Source organism: Talpa occidentalis, unplaced genomic scaffold (genome assembly GCF_014898055.3).
Source record: "Talpa occidentalis isolate TD23 unplaced genomic scaffold, MPIMG_talOcc4v2.1 talOcc4.17, whole genome shotgun sequence".
In the NCBI taxonomy this organism is placed as follows: domain Eukaryota; kingdom Metazoa; phylum Chordata; class Mammalia; order Eulipotyphla; family Talpidae; genus Talpa; species Talpa occidentalis.
In genome coordinates this window covers 45504098-45529296 of record NW_023601754.1, presented here as the reverse complement: position 1 = coordinate 45529296, position 25199 = coordinate 45504098, and the positions used below count along the sequence as shown (strand labels likewise).

Genomic DNA, 25199 nt, shown 5'->3' with positions numbered 1-25199 from the left:
CCCATGCTTCCTCTTTATGACAGCTATCCTGTTACATTTCCTTTATTCTGTTGATGTGAAATTTTCAGTCCATAGGAGAGAGTTCTAGCCTCAGAGTTTATTTAATGCATGAACCCTGGAGCCAGAGCTCTGGATTCAAATCCCACCGCTGCTGTTTTCTGGTTGTGTAATCTTAGGCAAGTTCTCTACCTGCTCTGTGCCTCAGTTTCCCCACCCATAATCTGGGGTTATCACAGGATCAACTGCCTAGGGTGCAGTGTCTCTGCTCTGGTAGGGTGTAGAACAGTAAACCTGGGACAGAATCCTTGTTACCTATTCTTCCTATTAATGAACTCGCCTACACAGCTGGCTTCCCAAAAAATCAGTATAATGCCTGAGCCGGAATGTAAAGGAAAGTAACCTAATGGGACCAGCTGCACTTCACGTGTAAATACTTTGGCATAACCACATTAAAAGTGAGGAAGAGGGAGCCAGATGCTGGCACCCCATTATTATGAACAAGTTTGGATTTAAGAGAAAGAAGATCAGAAACCATTGCATGCAAGGAGTCCAGCAGAAAAGCAGGTAGCCCTAAGGTTATAAAAGAGCACATTCGGTGTGTAGTAAATCACTTGGGAAAATACATCCTATGTCCATAAGACAGAGTTGGTGTCATGGATGTGAATATCCAATGGGTGTTCTGAAATCAGGCAGGACACAGAATAATTCTGTATTGTGTGGGATGGTTCCATGGGACTCTGGATGTTACCATGCCGGAACCATACCCCCTCACCCCAGTCAGAGTGGCAACCCCTGTACACCCAAGATTTCTGCAACCCCTCTCTCTAGATGGTGCTCATCTCCACTGCCCTGAAAGGGTCTCACTGACCTCCCAAAGTGGACAAGTCCATGGATCCATTTGCAATGGGTGCACTGGAAGGTAGATAAAAATATACTCTTACTTACCTGCAGGGAGGGAAGCAAATCTTAGGGGTTTGAGACTGTTTTCCAGTGAAGAGAAAATTCCCCTGCAGTATACGAAGTGGTTGGTTCAATGAATACAAGGTAGAGAGTTCACGTTACAGCTTGTGCTAAGAATCTGGCTTCTTTCCACAAAGCTGCCTGGAGGCTCTGTGCGGTTTCCGTTTCCAACTTCTGCCTTTTCTCGGAGCTGTCAGTAAACACGGTGACAGGTGGATGTGGCGATTGGATCTTAAAAGATATCTTCCCTTCTTTCCAGGCTGATTTTAAACATGCCTGTGAGGCGATCGGATCACAAGTGCTCAGTAACCTTTTCTTCCTTGTCTTTAATAAGAAAGACAACATGTGAGTCTTTACAGGAATATTTTCTAAGGCAAACTGGCAAGTGTAGGTGGATGTTTTCTCTATGTGCCCAGACCACGAGCAGACAGTTCTGGACCTCAGTGGGCTCCAGGTCATAGTACTACTACTGATACGGAATGACAGTCTTGGTTTCCCATAACCAATAAAAGGAAACAGAGTTTGAGGAAAAGGAAAAATACTGGTGATTGGAAAAGTCATGACTGTTTTTCTGTGCAAAAATGCGTCATGACTTTTCTACCAACCCAATAGTTTAATTTGTCAACATATTGAGGAGGGCAGAAGACTCGCATCTGAAAGACCACTGTCCTGCTCTTTGGCAGTGGGCAAGGGTATTTATCCAGGGTGACAAGGGAGCAGAAGGGGGGAAGTAGGCAAGAGTTAGCATGTCTATCCTTGTGATGTGGCATCTGGAGATTTTGGAGAGATTCAGGTTGGCATCAACCTGAGAGTCTGGTGGGACAGGAAGAGAGACATGTCCTTTTATCACTGCATCATTCCTGTCTCACTACTACTGATAATGATAATGATGATGGTGATGATGATGGTGATGATGATGATGATGATGATGATGATGATGATGATGATGATAAAGGTAATGGTGTTTTCACACCTGGAGTATTTTCTGTGTGTCAAGAATCAACAGTGCCCAATGGTAGGGGCACACACGCTCATTCAGTCTTGGGCATGTCCCCATTTTACAGACAAGAGGCTGGGCCACCCATCTCTCTTTTAGAACTGGCTTCTGGACTGAACCTTCTCTCTGGGGAGGTAGCATGTAAACAGGGGCACCACCTTTGTGTCGAGCCAAACTTGCCTCTCATTTGGAGTGGGGCAGACCAATTCTAAGGAAGGAGAGTCTGATTAGAGCTGTAGCCACTGGTGGTGGTGGGGCATCAAGGGAAGTTGGAGATTTGCTGGGCAGACAGCAGACCCTGGGCAGGCAGAGAGTGGGGTCTGGAAAAGTGGATGCAGCCCAGGTGAAGAGGGGTGCAGGGAAAGAGAGCTGGGATACAAAAGGGGCAGCAGGGATCTGGACAGGGGCTGGGACCATGGTGTGGTATGTGACTTCATGGATATCTGGCAGGTGGGAGTGGTTCTCAGGGTGATGAAAGTTGGACATGTGTGGGTGAACCCAATGAGGAGGCCAGGAGAGAGAGAGATGGGGGGAATCTCACAAGGGAGAGAGACGGGTATCTACAAACAAAAAAACTTCACAAGGGAGAGATTGGAGACAAGGAGGAATGAATGGGCAATGAGAAAGGCGGGGAAAGATCTGAATAAAACCCAGTTGACAGAATGAGACAGAGGCAAGAAGAGAAAGAGACAACGCACCTAGACAGAGAAGCAGACGTGAACAGAGACAAGAGCGAAACAGAGGCCAAGAGAGGGCAGAGCCAGACGGAGACAGACGCAGGACAGGGAGGGAGAGCGCGCAGGAGGCGGTGGGGACCCAGCCGTGGGGAGGTGGGGGCGGCTCGAGACGCCCGCGGCGGGCGGGCTGGCGAGCGCCCCCTGCCGGCTCGGCGGTCCTGACGCTGCGCGGCGCCCGCAGGTGTGGGAGGCGCTGCTGACCCTCGTGTTCTTCCCGGTGTGCGTGGTGTTCGCCTGGATGGCGGACAAGCGGCTGCTCTTCTACAAGTACGTGTACAAGCGCTACCGCACCGACCCGCGCAGCGGCATCATCATCGGCGCCGAGGGCGACCCCCCAAGAGCATCGAGCTGGACGGCACGTTCGTGGGCGCCGAGGTGCCGGGCGATGTGGGCGGCCTCGGCCCGGGCCCCATGGAGGCCCGCGAGCTGGACGCCAGCCGCCGCGAAGTCATCCAGATCCTCAAGGACCTCAAGCAGAAGCACCCGGACAAGGACCTGGAGCAGCTGGTGGGCATCGCCAACTACTACGCGCTGCTGCACCAGCAGAAGAGCCGCGCCTTCTACCGCATTCAGGCCACGCGGCTGATGACCGGGGCCGGCAACGTGCTGCGGAGACACGCGGTGGACGCCTCGCGCCGGGCCAGCCCCGCCGAGGGCTCCGGCGAGGACGAGGACGACGGCGCCAGCCACATCTTCTTCGAGCCCAGCCTCTACCACTGCCTGGAGAACTGTGGCTCCGTGCTGCTCTCCGTCACCTGCCAGGGCGGTGAGGGCAACAGCACCTTCTACGTGGACTACAGGACCGAGGACGGCTCGGCCAAGGCGGGCTCCGACTATGAGTACAGGTGCGTCCTGCGCGGGGCTCCCCCACTGGCCTGGGGGGAGGGGGTGGGAGGAGGCTGGCATCCTCCACCCAGCTGCCTCCATGCTCTAGTGTCTCCTGGCTTCTGGGATCCCCATTCTTCCCATTAGGGGCAGGTTCATATTATTCTTCCCTTCCTTCACACATCCACTCCTGAGCGCCCACTCTGTGCCAGGCACTGTTCCAGGCATTCCGCACATAGAACTGGAGATGATGTAACCATTCACCAGATGCCCCTCCCAGGGTCGTTGCGCTTGAGACCATGCTGTCTGAATGATTACAGCTCTATGAGGTGACTGCTACCTGGTAGAACATGTACCTTCTACACACCCATGGGTCCCTTCACAGCGTTTTAATCAGGGACTGGCCACATCGATGGCACTGGCTCCTTAAGACGCACCGTGCAGCCTAAGTGTGGAGCTGTACAGATGTGCAGGCTGTACATCTGGGTTGTGTGATCACTCTCCATGACGTGGGCCCACGATGAAATCCCTAGGGATGTGTTCCTCAGAATGGATCCCCATGGTTAAGTGACACGTGACTGTACTGAAGTAAAATGTTTTTGAGCACCTACTATATGCCAGGGGTAGACTTATGGTGAACAGCACAGCCAAGGTCCCTACCCTCAAGATGTAATAAGGTTATAAATGATTAAATATGTAAACATCAGGTGATGGTGTTATGTAGAATAATTAAGTCGGTTAAGAGGACGAAGATGGTCCCCCAATTGTCCCCAGGTCCTTGGTTCCACCATAAGCAAACTACCTTTTGCATTCTACTATGTCTCCCTGCCCCCATCCCACTTTTCACCCCCCCCCAGCAGATTGGCATCTCCCCTCTTTCAGCAATTCCTACTGAGTACCTACTACATGCCAGATGCTTTTCTTTAGGGGCTTAACAGCAAGCAGTGAACAGGATACTAACTTCTCTGTCCTCACATGTCCCCTAAATTCTATTTGTAGTTCTTCTACAAAGATTCCTTAGCACGCTCTTAAAATTATAGCTTTACCATCGATTTTGTTACCTGGTATGCAAGTCTCCCAGAGCTCCCTATAATGATGGCATATCTGTCCGCTCTGTGCCAGAAACAGATCTGGGCAGTGCAGCATAGACATGAACAAAACATGCAAAGTCCCTGTCCAAATGGGGACAACCTTCTCTCGGGACAGACAGGCCAATAGCAAGTCCATACTGAGTACAAGAAACTGACGGGAACTGGGAAGAGCCGTGCAGAGAAATGAAGCAGAGGGTGGGAGAGTGTGTTGGCGGCTGGACTTGTCTCAGGTTCCACCCCCTTTAATCCTCTGCCTAGGACAGAGCTGACACTGAGGTGTTCCCAGATCTTTGGTTTTGCCATCAGGCAGCAGCCGGACCCTTCCTCCCTTTTACCTGTCTCTTTCTGAAGCTGAGTTTTCTGTTGCATATATCTTTAGGTCCACCATGTGCCTCAGCCAAGCCCTTTAGTAGCCAAGACCTCCCTCTCTGCCCCTATCATGTCTTTACCTATTCCCACTGCTGTGGACATTTGTGGGTCTTTTCCTCCACCTTAATCAGTCCAGGATCCTTTTCTGTGCCCTTTCCCATCCACCTGTCCTACCTGCCCCTGCCCACCCTTCCCCAGGTGTGGCACAACTATTCACGTAGCTTTGGTCTGTCATCCAGTAGCCTGGGATCTGTTGGCCATCCATAGTCTCCTCCGTCTTCATCTCACACCTGCCAGACTCCTTTGATTGAAAAAACAAAATGACATTCACCATATGGGGGCTTGTCACGCCATGTCTTCTTATTTCCAATCCTGCTCACACCCCTTATCTGCACTGCCTCCACGTAAACACTTGAGCCTTTGCATAAAGACGTATGTCATTACACACCAAGGTGTCACTTGCTGGGATCAGAGGCCACCTTCTCATCTGCAAATGACCTCAGAACTGAGATGTTTGAAATGAAGGAATAAATGCTGTTTTGTGGTGGAACCCAAGATCTAGGAAGAGTTGACACCTTCCTACCCTCCCCTGCTCTCCATCTGAGTTGAGATTCACAGGCCTGGCATCTCTTATCAAGGCAACTTAGTGCTGGACTGGGAGAGAGGACACCTGGGTTTAAGTTCAAGTGTAACCTGGACCCTGTTTGTTGAGCAAGTTCCTGCCTCAGTTTTGACAGGTAGGATTGTCATGTACAATCGCCGAGGTTGTACACTGCAAAACAGCACCAGATCTAGTCATATAGTGGATTAGTAGATTTGTCTATCTATTACAATAAGCCTTTTTCTAACCTTCCCATGGATATCACATGGGCTAGGGTGGTCTTGTAGGTCTCAGATTCTCCAAATTAAATATCTCTGAAGCCCCCCAAACAGCACAGATGTTCCAAGATTCTGATATTTAAGCCCCTATAATCCTAACATGGTAAAGATTTAAAGCACTAAGATTCCAGGATTCCCACATTTTGGTATTCTAAATGTTTCTAAAATCCTCCCTGTTCTCCCCAACATTTTATTTTGAGAAGTTTCATGCCTTCAAAAGGGCCATAAAAACAATCTGATGAACCTTCACATAGCCTTCACCCAGATGTGCCACTGTCTGTGTTTCATCCGCTTTGTATTCTTTCTATCTCTTTAATAGACGATAATATTAATAATTGCTTCATAGTATGAAACCGAATTGCAGACAGCAAGACCCTTCACCCATGAATATCCAAGCATGCGTCTGCTAAGAGTAATGACATTCTCTACATAACCACAACCCAATGATCACATGCAGGAAGTTTCATACTGCATCAGTGTCATTATCCCATTGACAGTCTGCATTAGCACTTCTCCCAGTGCCTCTGGAACATCCTTTATGGCTATGCTTTCAAGCCCCCTACCCCTTTCAACCAGTCCAAACCTCATGTGGCATCTGGTTGATGACCAGTGTCTCTTTAGTATCCTCCAGTCTGGATCAGCCCCTCAGCCTTTCTGTGACTTTTGTGACCCTGCCACTTTTGAAGATGACAGACCAGTGTTTAGAACAGGCCTCAGTTCGGGATTGTCGAATGATTCCTCATGAATGGATTCGGGTAATGCACTTCTGGCAGGAATCCCTGGGACTCTGGTGACGCCATGTCTTCCTCTGCAACAGCAGCCTGTTCCTGTATGGGGGCTGTCCAGTTTAACCACTGGGTAATGATGGTGCTCAGATCCCCACATACTTTTGCCCTCTAAGTTTCCATCTCTTTAGGATTCTAATATTAATATGCAAATATTGCTATTAGGCTTCAGTTGAGTGCTCCGCCTGTGTTAACTCAGTCCTCACAACAAGATGTAGACACTATTATTTACTCCACCTTACAGATGAGGTAACTGAGGCTCAGAGGGCTGCAGATGCTAATCGCCCCAAGATCACATAGCTGGAGGGTGGTTATCCAGGCCTGGGGCATGTCAGCCAGCCTGGCTGGTACAGAGCCAGTATAGACAGCACCTTCAAGCTGGTCACTTCAGCAATAGGAAGTGCCTAATCCTTACCCTTATCATCTGGTTCTACCTCTTTGCCAGAACTTTGTGGTCCCTCTGCCCCTCCCATAGACTGATCCAGACTGAAGGAAACTAAAGAGACAGAAGGACTGGAGTGGGGGACAGGGGAGTTATATATGTTCAAGATTCATTAACAGAGTCATTTTGGTGTCTGCTGCCCTGCCTGGGAGAAGCCCACACATTCCCTGATCCTTTAGAATTTCTTCCCTGACTAATCTAATGTCACTGCCTCATCCCTTCCCTGACCCTCAGGGGTGCTCCTCTTTCTCTGCTCATGCCACCTATGGTTCCCAGCTCACTCAAAGCTGAGGTTACCCATCCTCACCAGGGCCAACCAGATCCTACAAGATCTGCCCGTTTTTGTATGACATCATCTCTCCCCCGCTTGCTCCCTCTGCTGTGGCCAGACTGGCCTCGCCATGTTCCTCAAGCACTGCAAGCCTGTCCCTGCCTCAGGACATTTGTACTGGCTGTTCCCTTTACCAGGAAGATATACTTCACAACATTTCATCAACAACAGACAATATAGGCAATGGTGGTCCCAATAGGCTGTACAGCCAGCCTAGGGGTGGGGGAGGCTGTCCCAACTCTGTACAACTACCTACACTCTGATGTTTGCCCAACGATGCATATTCAGAATGGATCCCGTGGTTAAGCAGCACACGGCTGAGTTGTTCCCTAGATGCTTTCCACATGGCTTCCTGCCTCCCCTCCCTGCTTAGGTGTTACCTCTTCAGAGAAGCTCTCCCGACCACCCTAACCCGCCGTCCTCACTTCTCCACCCTCTCGTCTGTGCTTGTACGGTCACCACCTAGCATTGTAGGATGTTTATTATTCGTCTCCTGCACTGGAACAGAAACTTCAGGACAGGGTTTTTTCTCTGATTTGGTTTTGCTGTTTTGTTGTTTCCAACACTAAGAACAGTGCCTGGTAGACAGGAGGCATATTTGTTGAGTGGATAAACCGTGATTGAATCATTAAGCTTGTGATTGTCACGGTGACTTGGCTCTCGCCTGGGGCTGTGAGCCCTGTGAGGCCAGGGCCTGTCCACACGGGCACCACCCAGCACCAGGCACACAGCAGGTGCTCAGGGAGTGTGTGTTGACTGAATGATTCCAGTTAAGGTGTATGGACTCTCCCTTGTGGGTACAAGGGTACTCTTCCCTTGGAAGCACAGAGGTTTTATAATCAGAAGCATGACAAAGTCAGCTCCTACCCTACCCTCTGGTCCATATACCAAAACTATCCGTATCCCTTGGGCACTAGTTACACATGCTGAATCTTGAAATTTGGCGGCTACTGGGCCAGAATTTGCATTTTAACAAGATCACGCTGGAGATTCCCGTGCACATTAGGAGTTGAGAAGCATGGCTGTGGAACCTACCCTGTTCCCTCTTAATTTGAGACATTGTATGTGCTGTTCCCTCTGCTGGATCCCTCCTGCCCACTAAAGCCTCCCCCAGGAAGCCTGTAGCAGGCTTCATCATTGTCTGTTTAAGGCAGGCCCTCCTCATCCTCACAGGTTCCAAGGTAGGAGACACCAGCTGTCTTGTTTCCCTTTTGCATCCTCTTCCCGAGTGAGCCCACCCTGATTCACTCTCAGTAGTATTTGTGTAATGTATGTCCACCCTCCTACCGGCGAGTTCCCAAGAGGGCCTCGCCCTTCTCAGGGAAGCCCCCCTGACTCCCCTCCGAGCCACTGAGCCACTGACTGACCCGAGTTCTCTTCCCCTCTCCTCCGCCGCAGCGAGGGTACGCTGGTTTTCAAGCCAGGCGAGACGCAGAAGGAGCTGCGCATCGGCATCATCGACGATGACATCTTTGAAGAGGACGAGCACTTCTTCGTGCGGCTGCTGAACCTGCGCGTGGGGGACGCGCAGGGCATGTTCGAGCCTGACGGCGGCGGGCGACCCAAGGGGCGGCTGGTGGCGCCACTGCTGGCCACCGTCACCATCCTGGACGACGACCACGCGGGCATCTTCTCCTTCCAGGACCGGCTGCTGCACGTGAGCGAGTGCATGGGCACCGTGGACGTGCGCGTGGTGCGCAGCTCGGGCGCGCGCGGCACCGTGCGCCTCCCTTACCGCACGGTGGACGGCACGGCGCGCGGCGGCGGCGTGCACTATGAGGACGCGTGCGGGGAGCTGGAGTTCGGGGACGACGAGACCATGTGAGCGCCCGGCCTGCGACCTGCGGGCCGGCGGGGACCGGGAGGGGCCGGGCCTTGGAAGGGGCGGGCCCGGGAGGTGGAGGTGGGGTCTTGGAATGCGTAAAGTGGACGGGATCTGGGGCTGAGGAGGTGAGATTGGGGGGTGGGAGGGGTTGGAGCAGGGGAGAGGAGGGAAGAGGTAGGAGTGATGGGGCATGCCAAGAGGATGGTGTCTGGGAGAACGGTACTGATTTGGGGGAGACCCGAGGAGGAAGGGCTAAGTGAAGTGGAAGGGCCAGATCAAGAGAGGAGAGGAAATAGGAGGGAGGCCGGGGGAGAGACTGGGGGAGGGTTTAATTGGTGGCGATGGAATGTGGTCTGACTAGGGGTCTCAGGGGAGATGAGGGGAAGGTCCTGTTGAAATGGGACAGGTGTGGAAATGGAGGGCGAGCTGTGGAATGGAGAAGGGGAGACCCTCAGGCAGTGGATGAGGACTGGTAGGGACACAGGAAGTGGATGAGGGCAGCTGAACAAGGCGGGGTCTAAAGAGATGGGGTGGGGCCCGAAGAGGTGGGGCTGGGTAGGGAGAATGGGTTGATTTGTGGGTACAAGGAAGAACCTAAGGGGAATGTGGGCGTGGCTTTGGGGAAAGCTGTGGTAGGAACCTGGGGACAGGACCTGGGGAAATTGGGGGACTGGGGTTTGGGAAGGTGGAATGGGATCTGAGGAGGTGGGCTGGATGCGGGATAAACGCACCACTGGCACACAGACACACATCCCAAAACAGAGTGTTGTTCTCATGCACCAACACCAGGCCACCTCCTTGCACAGATGCCCCAGTCTCCCCCATGTGCGCTGGTAGCCTCACATCCCCCATCCGCCTGCCAGGGATGCAGAAGGCGCCTCCCCCTTCACTCGCTCCCTTCCAGCTCCCTTCCACCCCCACAAGCCCGTCTGTCTTCCGCCTCCTGCCGCCCACGTTCCTCCCACCAAGCAGAGCCCCCACCGCGCTCCCCTTTTCCCTCCTCCCAGCTTCTGTGCCAGCTCCTCACTGCTCTCCCTGTCTATCTCTCCCTTCTGCATCTCTGCGTTTCTCCCTCCATGCAGTCTCCCTCTGGGTCTCTCTACCCCTAATACCTACATTTGGGACTGGGGTGAGATTTCAGTCATGAACTTGCCATGCCTTTCCCTCTCTCTGTCTCTGACTGGCTTGGGCTGGGAACTTGAGTTGGGGCCTGAGGGCAACACTCCAGGTTCCATCTGTCACACCTAATAGGCAGGGGGAATGAGTATTCCTTCTGTTTGTTCCAGTCTTTTCTGTAGTCTAACCCTCCTCCTGCCTGCTGCTGGGACCCCCACAAGCCTTCTCCCCCACAAGGCTTCCCCAGGCTGAGACACCCTCTCTCCCCCGCCCAAGCCTCCAGCTGTGGCTTTTGTAGACAGAGAACAGGAGGCTAATTAGCGTTTAGGGAAACACATCCGTCCTCTGACGGGCAGGCGCTAATTAGAGGAGCCAGGATGGAGGGGCGGCTCCAGGCAGGATCAACACAGAGATAGAGGAGAGACACTTAGATGTGGGGTGGCAGGGAGAGAGTGCAAGAGAGAGAGACAGGTACCCAGAAGCAGAGGAGACCTAGAGAAAAATAGGAAGGAGACAGAGTAGCAGAGAATCATGGAGTGAAAGAATGTTAGAGATAGTCAGACACAAAGGGGGAAAGAAACTGAGGGAGAGATGAGCCTGAGTTGGAGGACTGAAAGGGAGAGAGATGCGGAGGAGAGAGACATTCATCTCACTGAGAGAGACTCAGGGAAGGAGAGGCCCTCCTGCTGTTACAGAGAGAAAAACAGTCAGTGAGAGAGGACAGGTGACAGGATGAGAAAGAGTCTGAGACCGGAGATCACGAGGAATGGGAGAGTGGAGTCTTCTGGAAACAGGGAAGGCAGGCTTGAGGGTGAGGGAATGTGAGGTGGGGGAGGAAGGCTTCTTCCTTTCATCTCAGGAAGTTCTGCCCTTGTCTAGCTCGAGTGCCTCTTGCTGTCCCCTGCCAGTTGAGTTCCTCCACTTTCTGAATCCCCCGAGGGTGTGTCAGTCACCACATGTCACACAGCGTGTCAGTGGATTATGGCGTGTCTGCGAGAGTGAGCGTCGGAGGTGTGTGTGTCATCCTGTCAGCATGTCACTGTGTCGGCAGCCGGCTGCGTGTGTCAGGGTGTGTGAGGAGTTCCTCTCAGGAACCCCCAATCCCCTTCCACCAAGGCATTTCAGCACCACGGACAGCTCCCAGCCCACTCCCATGTTGGGGGGCCGCCATTTCTTCCCACCCACGGAAAATTTAAAATATCCCTAGGCTGGGAGGGAGTGAGGGTGGAGGTGGGCGTCTGTCCCCACATGACCGTCGTGTGCACAGCTGTCTGCTTGGTGGTGCTGTGTCCTGTGTGCATCAGTGTACTGAGATGTGTCTGTTGAGTGACTGACTGAGACCCTCCTGCATGAATTATACTTACTTTGGTTAGTCCATTTTATGGACGCTGGGAGACAGATGGGGAGAAAAAGCAGAGTGGAAGAAAGAGCCCGAGAGAGACTGGGATAGAGAGGCGGGTGTAGACAGGGAGTCAGAAAGATAGCAACACAGAGAAGCTGAGAGATGGGCAGAAAGATAAAGGATGACTGGGGAGAAATTGAACTGCAGAGAGAGAGCCACTGAAGGGAATAAACATGGACACCAAAAGGCACCGAGAGCAAGGTAGAAGGAAGGGGAGTCTACCTGGTGCCACAGTGGGGGGCTGAGGTTGGCTCTGTCCCTGAGGCTGGGGAGGGATTGGGTGGTGTTAACAGGCATCTGGTCCATGCAATTCTGCCACTGCATGGAGAATGGCTGCAGGGTGTGATGGAGTGTGGGTGTGGGTGGTGTGATTGGCTGCTCTTCCTCTATTGGGTGACTGTGTGGGCTGGGTGTTTGTGTTTCTGGGTTCTGAGCCCCGGCCTTGTGCTTCCTAAAGCAGAAAGTGCTGCTGGCGGCAGAGCTGTGGACTTTCTGGGGTTGTGGGTCTTTGTGATTTGAGGGGGGCCGCAGTTGTGTGCCTGAAGGGACAGATGACCTCTGACTGTTGCTTTCCTGCCGTCCCCAGGTTGCCATAGCAGCAGGGATGCTGGGAAAATCAATTAGCACTGGGTGAACCCTCTGAATATTGTCAGGGCAGAGGGCAGGGTGTTGAGAGTGTCTTGCGCTGAAGAATTTGAGTCACAAATGTTTATGGAGGGCAGACAACACACCAAGTGCTGTTCTAAACATTGGGGATACATCAAAGAACACAAGTGAGCAAAATTCCACCAGGAACTTACGTATTAATGTGAGGAAGCAATGGTAAATGATAAACAATAAATAGACACATTAAGGGATGTGTTAGAAAATGGAAATGAGAAGACATAGAGCAGAGTAAGGGAATCAGGCATTCTGGAGTGGGAACAGGGGTAGATTTAAATTTTAAGGAAAGTTTTTATTGAACACTAATACTTTCAATATTAAGGAAGGGACCACTTTGATTTAAAAAAAAGTGATATTTGAACAGATTGCAGGAGGAACTGAGGAAATGAGCTGGGGGCAGGAGCATTCCAAGTGATGGGAACAGCCAGTGCAAAGGCCCTGAGGCATGGGCAACCTGGTATGTTCACGCAACAGCGAGGGGGCCAGTGTAGCTGGAAAAAGTAAACCCTGGGAAGAGGGGTGGGTAACCAGAAAGGGAGCAGGGCCAGATGGCATTGGGCCATGGGCAAAGGACTTTGGCTTTCATTCTGGGTGAGATGGGAGCCAAGTGAATGTTGAGCTGAGGAGGGGCCACCTCTAAGTTATGTTGTATCCAGATCCCTCTGGTGACCATTGGGTGAAGAGATTGTGGGTAGTGAAGCTGAAAAGTGGAGAGTGTCTGGGAAGCGACTACAGTCATATACATGGGAGACAAAGGTGTTTGGGGCAGAGTGGTGATGCACACTCAGGGTGGGATGGGGGAACAGTTAAGATACAAGTTCAAGTCCTGTCTCATCCCTGAGTTCATGCTGCTTCCCTTTAATGACCCTCCATTTCCTCAACTGCTTTGGGCTTGTTTCCAATGGGGATCATAGTGCCTTCCTCCCAAGCCATGCGGGAAGTAAATGAATGAATTAAAAGACAGCTTGGGATGGAGAGGGTGCTTGGAAAACTGGGTGACCAATAGACTAGTTGGCCGGTGGTTCGGGGAGGGGCCCTTATGCTCTTTGTATTCTGCCTCCCCCAGGAAAACGCTTCAGGTGAAGATAGTTGATGATGAGGAATATGAGAAAAAAGATAATTTCTTCATCGAGCTCGGTCAGCCTCAGTGGCTTAAACGAGGGATTTCAGGTGAGGGGTGATGGGTGGACTATGGGAGAGGTAAGGGGTCCAGGGTGGGGGGACCCTTGAGGGCACTTGTGGGCACTCCTTCAATCTCATCAAAGTGAACTTCCCAGGGAAACAGTCTCACTCTCTCCCTGTCTCTGTCTCTCCCCAGCCCTGCTACTCAATCAAGGTGAGTGGAGCTCCCCCTGGGCTTGGGTGGTGGGAGGGTCGATGCAGGAGTCTTGGGGAAGGGTCACAGCCTCAGCTGCCCTCTTCCAGGTGAGGTTCAAGGCAGGTTGGAGGTGAGATACAGGGGCTGACCTTATTGCTGGTGAGTTGTTACAGTTAGGGATTTAGAGATCTAGATATGTTTTGTTTGTAGTTAAAGCTGGGGTGTAAAATAAGTCATGGACTGCCATCTGGGTTGTGGTGGGGCCAGGGAGAATCAGGTTTGGGGTTGACTAGGCCTGGAATGGGGTTGGGGTTGGGGATTAGGAGTTGACTGGGGCAAGGTTTAGAGTGAAGGTGGAGGTTGACTTTTGTACTTACGGTGGTGTCAGATTAGAATAGGGTCAGGTTTAGGTCAAAGCTGAGGCTGGGATTTGAGGCAAGTTTGAGGGATTTGTGGTTGGATAGGACCAGGGTCAGAGATTGGGGTAAGAGTTGTGGCTGAGACCAGTGGCTTGGGGAGAGGGACAGAGTCATTTTGGAATCAAGAATAGAATTAGGGTTTAGGGTTAGAATGAGGGTTGGACTAGAGATTGCCTCAGTCAGGGCACATAATACAAGCTTCTGTAACAAGTTGGCCCCCAAGCCTCAGTTGCCTAACATATAAATCGTTACTTGCTTGAGCAGTTTCTGAGATTCTTTCTGGCCAGTAGGTGACTTTCTTCTGAAAGTTGAATGGCTTGGTGCTGGGCTTGGAGTAAAAACTCAACATATTTTAGGGACATAATGAGCTCGGGCTAGGTATAGATGGGTATGGGTTCAAGAATTGTACCAAAAATGGGTATCCTCCCTCTTTTCTCACCACCTCAAACATTCTTTGGGATGTTTTCAGAGCTTGGCTGTTGAGAGCTGGCCTCCTCTACATGGGTGATGATGGTGAGGATGGTGGTGATAATAATAAAGAAACTAACATTTATGACTATTTTTTTGTGTGTGTGTGCCAGGCATCATGCTAAACATTAATTCCCTTATCTCTCACAACTACCCAGTGCAGGTTGTTCACACCTTACAGACATGAACACTGGGCACAGAGAGGCTAAGGTATTGCCCAGGGGTCACACAGCTCTCAACATATGAACTCTATCAACTGAACTTCATGGGCCAGCCCACAGGAGCTGGGTCTCAGGTTGGGGAAGGTGATGGTCAGGTGGAAGCCGGCTGCAGGCTGGGGACATCACCACAGAGGCTTCCTGGAGGAAAGCCGATAGTTTTTCTCTATCTCTGAGCACAGCTAGTAAAGCTGTTCCCGCCCACCCAGTGAGTTAGGCCTCCCTGGAGTGTAACTCCCACCCCTCATGCCACAGGGGACGGGGACAGGAAGCTGACAGCCGAGGAGGAAGAGGCTCGGAGGATAGCAGAGATGGGAAAGCCAGTTCTTGGGGAAAACTGCCGACTTGAGGTCATCATCGAAGAGTCATATGATTTTAAGGTGATTTTGGGGGGTCTCACCTTCCTGCAGTCTTGCCTCAGCTATTTCCTCAGTCTGGGAGTGGATTGACCATGAGGGTGCCAAGGGAGAGGCAATCATGGGTCTGAGGCCATGGGTGGAAGGGAGGGGTCCTCTATCAACACCATGGGTAGTGCACACCACCCTTTTTCTTGCTGGCAGACTGGGGTATGGAAGTATGGGGTAGTGACTTCAATCCCAGGACAACTCATGGAACTGCCCTGGGCTGATCATGGGCAATGACTTCTCTTCTCCAGAACACAGTGGATAAACTCATCAAGAAAACCAACCTGGCTTTGGTGATTGGGACCCATTCGTGGAGGGAGCAGTTTTTAGAGGCTATTACGGTGAGCGCAGGTAAGTGGGGAGGGAGGAGAAAGGAAGAGGGGTGGAAAGACCAAGAAAGAGGTGGGGGACCAGAGAGAGACAGGGAAGTGGTTGGGAAGACAAGAGAGCGGGAAAGAGGAGGACAGAACACAACAGAGAAGGAGAATGGGAAGAGAGAGAGAGAGAGAGAGAGAGAGAGAGAGAGAGAGAGAAGAGATAAAACAGATACAGAAAGATAAAGAAAAGTAAGATACAGATAGGAAAGATAGACATACAAAGAGGCATTCAGAGAATCAGAGAAAGTGGGAAAGATGTAGAGAATGAATAGTCAGTAACCTGCAGAGGGCCAGGGAGAGACATGGAAAGGCAGAGGGACAAGCTGAGAACTTTAAGGAGAGGGGGTCTGAGCCCGGGATTTCTCCCGGGGTCAGGCAGGCGAAGGTGGGAAAAGGTTAAATGGCGTCCCCTACCCAGACAGCAGCTGAGCTCCTCTGTTGCCATAGAGACAGTTACCACCACACCCAACTCTCCCACCTAAGCCAGGTCCCACCCCATTAGGCCTCAGATGGGCCTACACTGCCCCCCTGTGGCCAGAGACACAATGCTGCTTGGGTTCACAGACTCCATTGTGGAGACCAACAGTGACCCTTTGTGATAGACTGGGGAAACTGAGGCCCAGAGACAGAGGAGGGACTGGCCTGAGGCCCCAAGGGGAATCAAGAAAGGGCCAGGGCCTCCCCGGTGGCGCAGCGGTTGAGCGCTGGGTTGCGAAGCTGCCCGCGGTCTCTGCGACGCCGGTTCCATCCCCGGCTGCTCCCCGGCCACCGGAGGAGGGTCCCGCATGGCCCACAGACCTCTCCTGCCGCCCACTGCTCCCCTCAGCAGTGTACTTCGGTCCTTCTGCCTGCTCTGCTCCCCGCTCTGGCTCTGGTGAATTCTCTCACCCTCCCGCGCTTCTGACTGTACCCAGTGCATGTATAAACAAACAAACAAACAAATAAATAAATAAAATATGCCTCTATAAAAAAAAAAAAAAAGAAAAAGAAAGGGCCAAACTGGAACTTCCTACACAACATCAGGCTTCCTTCAGGGAACTGACAATATAGGAGGAATTGTGATTGAAAAGAAAGTAATCAGTGGGGTCTAAAGCAGGCAGGCTGTGGGATGGGAGATACCAGACAGCAGGCCTTGGACACCATATTGTAGCCTGATAGAAACCAAGTGGCATATCCCCCTGAAGCCACTTTGTTTCAGTGTCCATTTCTGAAGGGTCCTCTGAATCAGGCCAGTAAGGTCATGGCTAGGGAGAAAGAGGTAAACATGACAGCTAGGACCTTATCTGACAGAGCTCACTGTCCAGGAAAGTGGCAATCCAGAGTGGACAGGGCTGGAACAGAGGACCACAAGAATGACCCCAACCTGCTCTGAAGGTCAGGAGGGCTTCCTGGAGGAAGAGGCTTCTGAGCTGAGTCTTCAAATGGAAATAAGTTATCAGGGGAGGAAAGAGGTAGGGAGAGGGAAATCCAAGGCAGAGGGAAATCCAAGTACAGAATCTGGAAGCATTTGAGATTGGTGCAGATTTGGGAGGAGGGTGGTTCGTTTGGGGGGTGAAGAAGACATTCATGATGAGGCTGCAGGAGAGCACGGTCCAGACAAGATAAGCCACGGCAAGGAACTTGGGTGTGGTTTTGTGTGCGCTGAGAAACTGATGGTGCATTTCAAATGGGGGAAGCTGCTGGAGCTAAGCTAGAGACATCTGGGGAAGGAAGACAGAGAGGGTGGGGTGAGGGGTGAGATGAGGCTACAGGGTCTTGGAGGATGGGGTGGGCAATTTGAATCTATTCCAAGAGGGGAAATGTGGGCTTGCTGAACTTCAAAACTTCCCTCGAGAAGCTTGGTGAAAATTAGAGGGTGGGCTAAAGCTGAAACTGTGAGGTAAGACAGAGGAAATACTGGAATAAAGGGAGAATAAAATCACAATGGAAATAATGATAATAATAATAGCCATGCTGGTGAGGACAATGATGACTGTGAAGATGTTTTGAGAGCCAGGAAACTTTGAGGTCCCTTTCCTGCAGGGACTGTGAATTAACAGATCTTGGACATCTGGGTTGTTGTTTGATCCAGTTGCACTTTATTCAGCAAATGCCTTTTGATTCTTCACGTGAGTACAAGAAGGGCAGCCCTCACTCTCTTAGGAGCTGAGTCACATCTTGCTATGCACTCGGGGGTACTTTGTATTTCCTTTACCTCCTTTCCTTGACTGTAAGCTCTCTGCAGGCTGGACTTGGTTTGGACCATCTTTGTAAACACACACAAGTGCATGCATGAGTGTGCACATACACACACACACACACTCCACCTCTGACACTAAAGTGCCTTTCAACACTAACAATCACAAGCACCAAGGAGAGCACTTTACCTTCTCTTGAAGCAGGTACAATTATCATTCCCCTTTCTCTGATAGGCATTTGGAGGATCAGAGAGGTTAAGATACTGGTTGTAGATCACACAGCAGGGTTTGACACTAGAGAAATGACTCCCAAAGCACAGGCATAACCAGGAGACTCCCTCTAGATGGGACAGGCTGGAAAAGTAAGTTGAAGGTAGTGGAGAGTCAGGGCAGGATTTAGAGCAGGATGTAGTGAAGGAAGAAACCCCAAGAGTTATAATAATGGCAGCCCCCTCCCTTAAGAGTATAACCTCCCTGCCCTGACCTTGGCTATGTCTCACTGTGGTGAGTTATGGATGTATTTAATGACAACAGAAAACCTGACCACCAGTGACTTCAGCACAATAGAATTTATTTTTCTCACAGAACAAAAAAAAAAAATCTGTAGGAGGTAATAATAGTTAGCAGCAGCTCAGTAATGTCATTAACGCCGAAACTTCTTTATTTCTCCTCTCTATTCTCAGCTTTTTGCCCTCATGTTTGCAAAATGGCTGCTGCACCTCCAGGTGTCAAAATCCACATTCGAGGCAAGAAGAAAGGATGCAGGGAAGAAGGAAGGGGCAGCATGCCTGTTGCTTTTGTTTCCTGTTTTAGTTGAGAATGCAGCAAAAGCCGTATTCTTTGAGATGTAGCAAAAAACACAAGCCACTTAGTTAGACATTTGCAAATTCAAGCACTTAATGTCTTTAACAAACCAAGTGGCTTAGTGAGCTGGAAAAGCAGGAAAGAGATATGTCGCCTGAATCCCCTGATCCACCAGTCTCTCCCCTGCTGCCACCAGATGTCCTCTGCTCTGCTGACATTCCAAGGAGCCCATGGGTGGAATGCTGGAATGGTTCTGTAACTTGGTGGCTGACCTGCCTTTCTTTCCCTGACTTGCTCTGGGTGACTGGGCAGGAGTCACAGAGTTTATTAGTGTCATTCCAGATGTAATGCTTGGCAAAAATAAGTGTGTTGATTGTTTCTCATTTTATGATAATCAGCTGAGGACAAGATAGATAAAACACGTCATTTGCACTTGCCCATGACACCTCACTGCAGGGCAAAAAAACAGGTCAAATTCGGTCATAGTTATTGACACAAACAACTCTAGGGATGAACGAGGCATTCTTTACAAAAACATCCATAACACAGGCCCATTTCAGGAGAGCTAGAGCTTTCTAGAAACCCTCCATTTTTGTCTCCTTGCCATACTGGGTCACATGGTCACAGCTGCAAGGGGCTCTGGGACAGTAAGTGTCTAAGAATGTGACTGCTTCTAGCAGCAAGGGGTTCTGGGAACATGAATATTTTTATCTGAGAGAAAAGCTGTCGCTGGTCTCAAAAGATTCTGGGAAAATAACCAATGTTCTCTTAGTATATGGCTGGTTAGCTACAGCCACAAGGGATTCTGCAAAGGTGAATATCGTTTACCTGGGTCCATATGGTCTCCTAGCTGCAAAGGATTCTGGGAGAACAATGAGTTTTGTGGGACTGTGTCTGGAAGTTGGATGGAATGGGGGCTCTGTAGGCAAGTGTGCCCCAGCTGGGTCGTGTGCCCACAGGGGACGAGGAGGAGGAGGAGGACGGGTCCCGGGAGGAGCGGCTGCCGTCATGCTTTGACTACGTCATGCACTTCCTGACGGTGTTCTGGAAGGTGCTGTTCGCCTGCGTGCCCCCCACTGAGTACTGCCATGGCTGGGCCTGCTTCGGCGTCTGCATCCTGGTCATTGGCCTGCTCACCGCCCTCATCGGGGATCTCGCCTCCCACTTTGGCTGCACTGTTGGCCTCAAGGACTCTGTCAACGCTGTAGTCTTCGTGGCCCTGGGCACCTCGATCCCTGGTAACCCCCCGTGACTGCTTGTTGGGGGAGGGTCTCAGAGAAGTAAGGCAGGTGGAACCTAGGAGGGAGGTCCTACAGAAATAAGATGGTGGAGTCATGTAGAAACCTGGATAGGTGGGGTGGGAGGAATAGAAATGAGGCAGGGGGTCCCCTAGAGTGATAATTGACTCCCCCTGCCACCCTCAACAGCATGCAGGTAGAGTATTCATGGAACTAAGGTGGTGGGAAATGGTAGAAACCATGAACTCTATGGAGAGAAGGTGGCAGGGCACTGAAGAGGCAGGTGTTGGGAGAAAAATAAGGAGAGCCTTGTTAGGAACCATTCAGTGGGTTTCAGGGAAACAAGATGCTCACCCCTTCCCTCCAAGGGAAGATGGACGATTCCACAGAACTATGTTGGCAGGCAGAAGAGGAACCAGGCCAATGAACTTCAAAGTTTTAACCAAGAGGGAGCAGAGTAGAAGCCAAATGTTGGAGGAGGGGGTGCCATAGAAATAAGGTAGTAGGACCTTGGAGCCTGCAGCATGTGTCCCCCCAGTGAAACACAGTGGCTGTAGGCCCCTCCTTCCAAGTAAACCTGAGAAAGTTCCCTTAGAAGGCAGATGGGGCGTACTGAAAGGCCAACAGTGGGGAGACCCTGGTGTGGAGACCCTGACACTTGTTCTTCACATCAATATATTGGCCCTGCAGGTCTCAAAAGCAGAGCAGGGAGGAAGGGAGTGGGGGTGGTCCCTATTAAAGAAGCAGCCATGGGTGATCCGTCTTCTGATGCTGGCCCTGTAGACTAGAGACTTGAGTTTGTAGCAAAAAGTTCTGGAATGGCGGGAGGAGGCCATGGAAACCAGGCTGGGGTGGGGGGGGCGGCTGCCAGAAACCAGCATGGACTCCACTGGAAGTGGGGCAGCAGGTAGAGGGCGTCTGATGCTTGTGTTGTCCAGCCAGGTAGAGACAGGGCTGACAGGCCCCAGTTAGGGATTCCCATGGAAAGCAGGCAGAGGCCCCGTGCATTGCCAAGAGTGGGTCCTACCAAAAGCGGGCATCGAGTTCCATAGGAAGCAAGCAGAGGGTCCTGTCGCTAGCAGATAAAGGGATCGGTGACAGGCTGTTCCGTAGATTGTGTGTGTGGGGAGGGGGGTGCTCCCGTTACTGTCTGCATTCAGCTACAGGACTGGGAGGCGAGGCCTAGAGAAAGCCAGCGGGCGCCAGGGGTCTGGATCACCCGGCTTGTATACTGTGGTGGGTCCTCCAGCAGAGTGGCTAGGCGGTGGGTGGCCTCACCTGCGGGTGGCCCACGGAGGCCTTCTGACCCGCCCATGTCTCTGCCCACACAGACACCTTCGCCAGCAAGGTGGCGGCGCTGCAGGACCAGTGTGCAGACGCATCCATTGGCAACGTGACCGGCTCCAACGCAGTGAACGTTTTCCTGGGCCTGGGAGTGGCCTGGTCTGTGGCCGCCGTGTACTGGGCGGTGCAGGGCCGCCCCTTCGAGGTGCGCACCGGCACGCTGGCCTTCTCCGTCACGCTCTTCACTGTCTTCGCCTTCGTGGGCATCGCGGTGCTGCTGTACCGGCGCCGGCCGCACATTGGCGGTGAGCTGGGCGGCCCGCGCGGCCCCAAGCTCGCCACCACCGCCCTCTTCCTGGGCCTCTGGTTCCTCTACATCCTCTTCGCCAGCCTCGAGGCGTACTGCCACATCCGAGGCTTCTAGGGCGCCTCTGCAGAGACTCGACCTCCCCCCGGAGCCCTGTTTCCTTTGTGGCCTCCAGAGATGCAGTTTCCTCTCCTGGGACTCGGCCTCCCTTCGTCTGGGAATTGAACCCCCTTCTGTCCTGTTCCCAGTAACAACTCCCTCCCTCCCTTCCTCTGGACAACCTCCCCAGTTACCCACAACTACCTGCCCAACCTGCCACATCCCTGGGGACATTTCCATCTTCATCCTCCCCAGAGAGCCTCCTTCCCAGTGACCCTCTAGAGAGTTCATCAACCATCTCCCTAGACCCCCAGTCTTGCTCTGTCTCTTAAGACCCCTTTCCTCAGAGGACCCTCACCAGCACCACCACCACAGACCTGTGTTCCAGGGTCTCAGAACTTAGACCTCCCTGGGGGCCCTAGAAGGAGGCTGATCCATCCCAGGGTCTCCACTCTTCCCCCAACCCTCAGGGACCTCCGTCCAGGCCCGTGGGAAGGTGGGGAGAGGAGCAGGTGGGTGCCTGCATAAGGGGGGCACAGCTTCCCAATTTCTCCACTCAGGCCCTTGGGAGAACGCTAATTCTCGAGGCTTGGAGAAGGGAGGGGAGAAGTTTGGGGTTTCAGAGCTGGATGAGGCACACTTCGAGCCTGCAACTTCTCACATTCCAGCACCCCCACTTGCCTCCACTACCTCTGAGACCCCAGCCACACCTTGGAGGAGAGAGGGGGCCTGTGTGTGTATATAGTGTGTTTGGGGGAGGGGGGACGTGGGAGGGTGCATGTCCTGGGGAAAGGGGATGACAGACTTTACTTTTGAGAGGGCAGCAGAGTCCCCCAGCCATGAGAATCGACTTTGGGGAGGAGGCAAGAATACTGCTGATCTCCCCCTGACAATCTAGAAGGTTCATTATGCCCTCAGTGCCAGCCAATCCAGGCAGGACCCTCGAAGAAGAGACCGAGGGTTCCAGAGGACCTATGCTACAAGCCAGCAAATGCTGCCACATCTCTGCCTGCTGGGGAGCAGGGGTGGGTGGGAGGGTGGGACTGGGGTCAGGGGCATTTTTAACTTTGGAGGCCGCCCATCTGACGGTAGGCCATCTGCATTTTCTTACTGTTGGTGTTTCCTGCCCAAAGGACAAACTTGGGGTGTGATAAGTGTTACCCACATCTTGGGACCCCAAGGATGACCCTGCAATCCCCATAACTCTGCTTCCCACAGGTTTCTAGAGTCCTGTTGTCTTGTTGTGCATCAGCTCCGACATCCCAGACCTATTACCCACTCCCTTTCTCTACTCCTAGCTCATCAACACCAGTCGCTGTCTCTTTTCAATGTGATTTCTGTAAAAGTTGCCATAAAACTTTGAAATTCTGCCTGATAAACAGCCTTCCTGTGGGAAGTTGGTATTTAGAAAGAGGAAGCCAAAGCGTCTCTGAGATGTGGGCACTTGTGAAATAGACCAGGTAATCTAGGGTTTTCCATGCCCTAAGTCCTCAGCAAGATGCAGCCACTGGCTCCAGCCACACTACAGGTCTTCAAGAGCTTCCTTAGCCACACCCCTTTCTGTCAGTCACAAACTATTCCTAGAGCATCCTGGGAATGCAAAAAAGGGGGAGGATCCTAATTCCCCTAAGTAGAGCGTCCAGCCTGTTAGGGCTTCATAATTTAGCAGGTAATTTTCTAAATCCTGAAATAGAAGGAAAGTGTCAGAGAGCGAGTGTGAGAGAGACTCCTGATGAAGGGCACAACCTGTGTAGATATGTGAAGATTTTTTTTTTTTTAAGATTTTATTTTTTTATACAAGAACCAGGGTACAGGCCAGATGTGCGGGAGGGTGAGAGGATTCACCAGAGACAGAGTGGGGAACAGAACAGGTAGACTGACAAAATACACTGCTGAGGGGAGCAGCGGGCAAGACAGGCGAGGTCTGCCTCGCCATGTGCTTTGCTCCGCGGCAGGCGGGGATTGAACCGGCACTGCAGAGGCTGTGGACAGCTTCACAGCACTGCGCTCAACCACGTGCGCCACCAGGGAGGCCCCATGTGAAGATTTCTGGGTGGCTTTTTGTGATTCTGCAAGTGGTTAGCATGAATGGAATGTGGGGTCCAGGGGGGCAATGTGGAGGATTTTCAGCACAGAGAGTGAGACCTCGCCTGGGCTTGGTGCAGGAAGGTGGGACTATGTCGGGAGAGCAGGTTCTGAGCATCTGTGGGTTCAGGACATCACATGTTGCGGGTGAGGTCCCTCTGAGATAGCCAGGGTGTCAGGGAGGGAAGACACACAAGGCGTCTGGAGAGCAGGAGAAGGGGCTGCCTTGAGGGATAGAGGGGATTTGTTGACAATGAGACTCATCACAACTGGAGAGGGGTCTGTGGCATGAGCACAGGGCATGAACAGTGCTTGGAAGAGCCCCAACCCCTAAAGGGCACATGGAAGATGAGAGACCTGTGATAGGTGGGAAACCATGAGATGTGGATGCAAGGAGGTCCATGCATATCAGCCTGGGAGAGATTGAAATCCTTAGTCATGGAAGGCAGGCAGCAAAGTATAATTTACTTTCTCTGGGCCTCAATTCCCTCATCTGGAACATGGCGACCAAAAAGTGGGGACTAATGATACCTATTTCACAGGCTGTTGTATTAAATTATATACATTAGCATAACATCTGTGTTAGAATGATACCTATTAGAATTATCTAACACAATTAGAATTAGCTAATATATGTTAGAATAACACATAGTAAGAGCTCAGTAGATGGGAAAAGTCATACTTTCCAGATATTCTCAACTTGCTCACTTTCATATTTCTCTCTTTCTCTCTCTCTCTCTCTCACACGCACGCACACACACACACACACACACACACACACACACCCCATGCTAAACCACACAGCCTCAGAAGGACAGAAAGTCTTGGCCACTGAGCTCTAGATGCTAAATCACCAACTCCAGGGAGAGGATGGAAATGGAGGAGGGGGGCCATACCCGCTTCTCCCCCTCCAGTCTCCGGGACTCTAAATCACATTCTTTTCTCATGCTTGAGCTGTGTCTGGTGCTTCCCTGGGAATGCTGTGGTGATCAAAATGCCCCTGGACCCCACCCTCCCTCAGCTCACAGTGCAGTGGGAACAAGAGGTGCTGGTCAGCTTGGGACTTGTAGGGGCAAGGGATTCTGTACCAGGACATAGATGGCACTGAGCTGGGTGACAGGTGTCAAGAGATACTAGTGTGCAGGGTGGAGGAAAAGGGACAAGGGAAAGCAGGTGTCACACCCTGGGGCTAGCAGAGGTGGGCGCTATGAGAGGCCGGATGAGGCAAAGACTTCTGGAACCTGAGAGGGTGGCAGAATGGCCAGCACAGCATCCCTGACCTCATACTCACGTAACCAGTGGCTGAGCTCTCTGAGAGTCCATAGGACAAAGAACCCTTGGGTGCATTCCAAAACCACAGTGGGGGGACCCTGGGGAGGCTGAATAACAACTCCACTAAGATGTCCAGATATACATGTCCTAATCCTCAGAACCTGTGAATTTGTTCCCTTACGTGGCAACAGACACACAGATGTGATTCAGTTAAAGGTCTTCGGGTGGGGACATTATTGATTACCCGGGTGGACCCTAAGTATCCTTATAAGAGAGATGCAGGAAGGTTTGACTATAATCAGTGATG

The 25199-nt window shown here is 51.8% G+C and overlaps 1 protein-coding gene across 1 annotated transcript in view; it reads left to right on the top strand.

The window, feature by feature from the left end:
* SLC8A2 (solute carrier family 8 member A2) overlaps positions 1-22541 on the top strand; it is a 29077-nt gene extending 6536 nt beyond the window's left edge. The window contains 9 exon segments of the mRNA XM_037516862.2: positions 2876-3023; positions 3026-3539; positions 8815-9237; positions 13489-13592; positions 13741-13758; positions 15101-15225; positions 15501-15600; positions 19567-19845; positions 21177-22541. Coding sequence (XP_037372759.1) covers positions 2876-3023; positions 3026-3539; positions 8815-9237; positions 13489-13592; positions 13741-13758; positions 15101-15225; positions 15501-15600; positions 19567-19845; positions 21177-21553 — 2088 coding nt within the window. The 3' untranslated portion in view covers positions 21554-22541.
* Positions 22542-25199: the final 2658 nt, after the last annotated feature.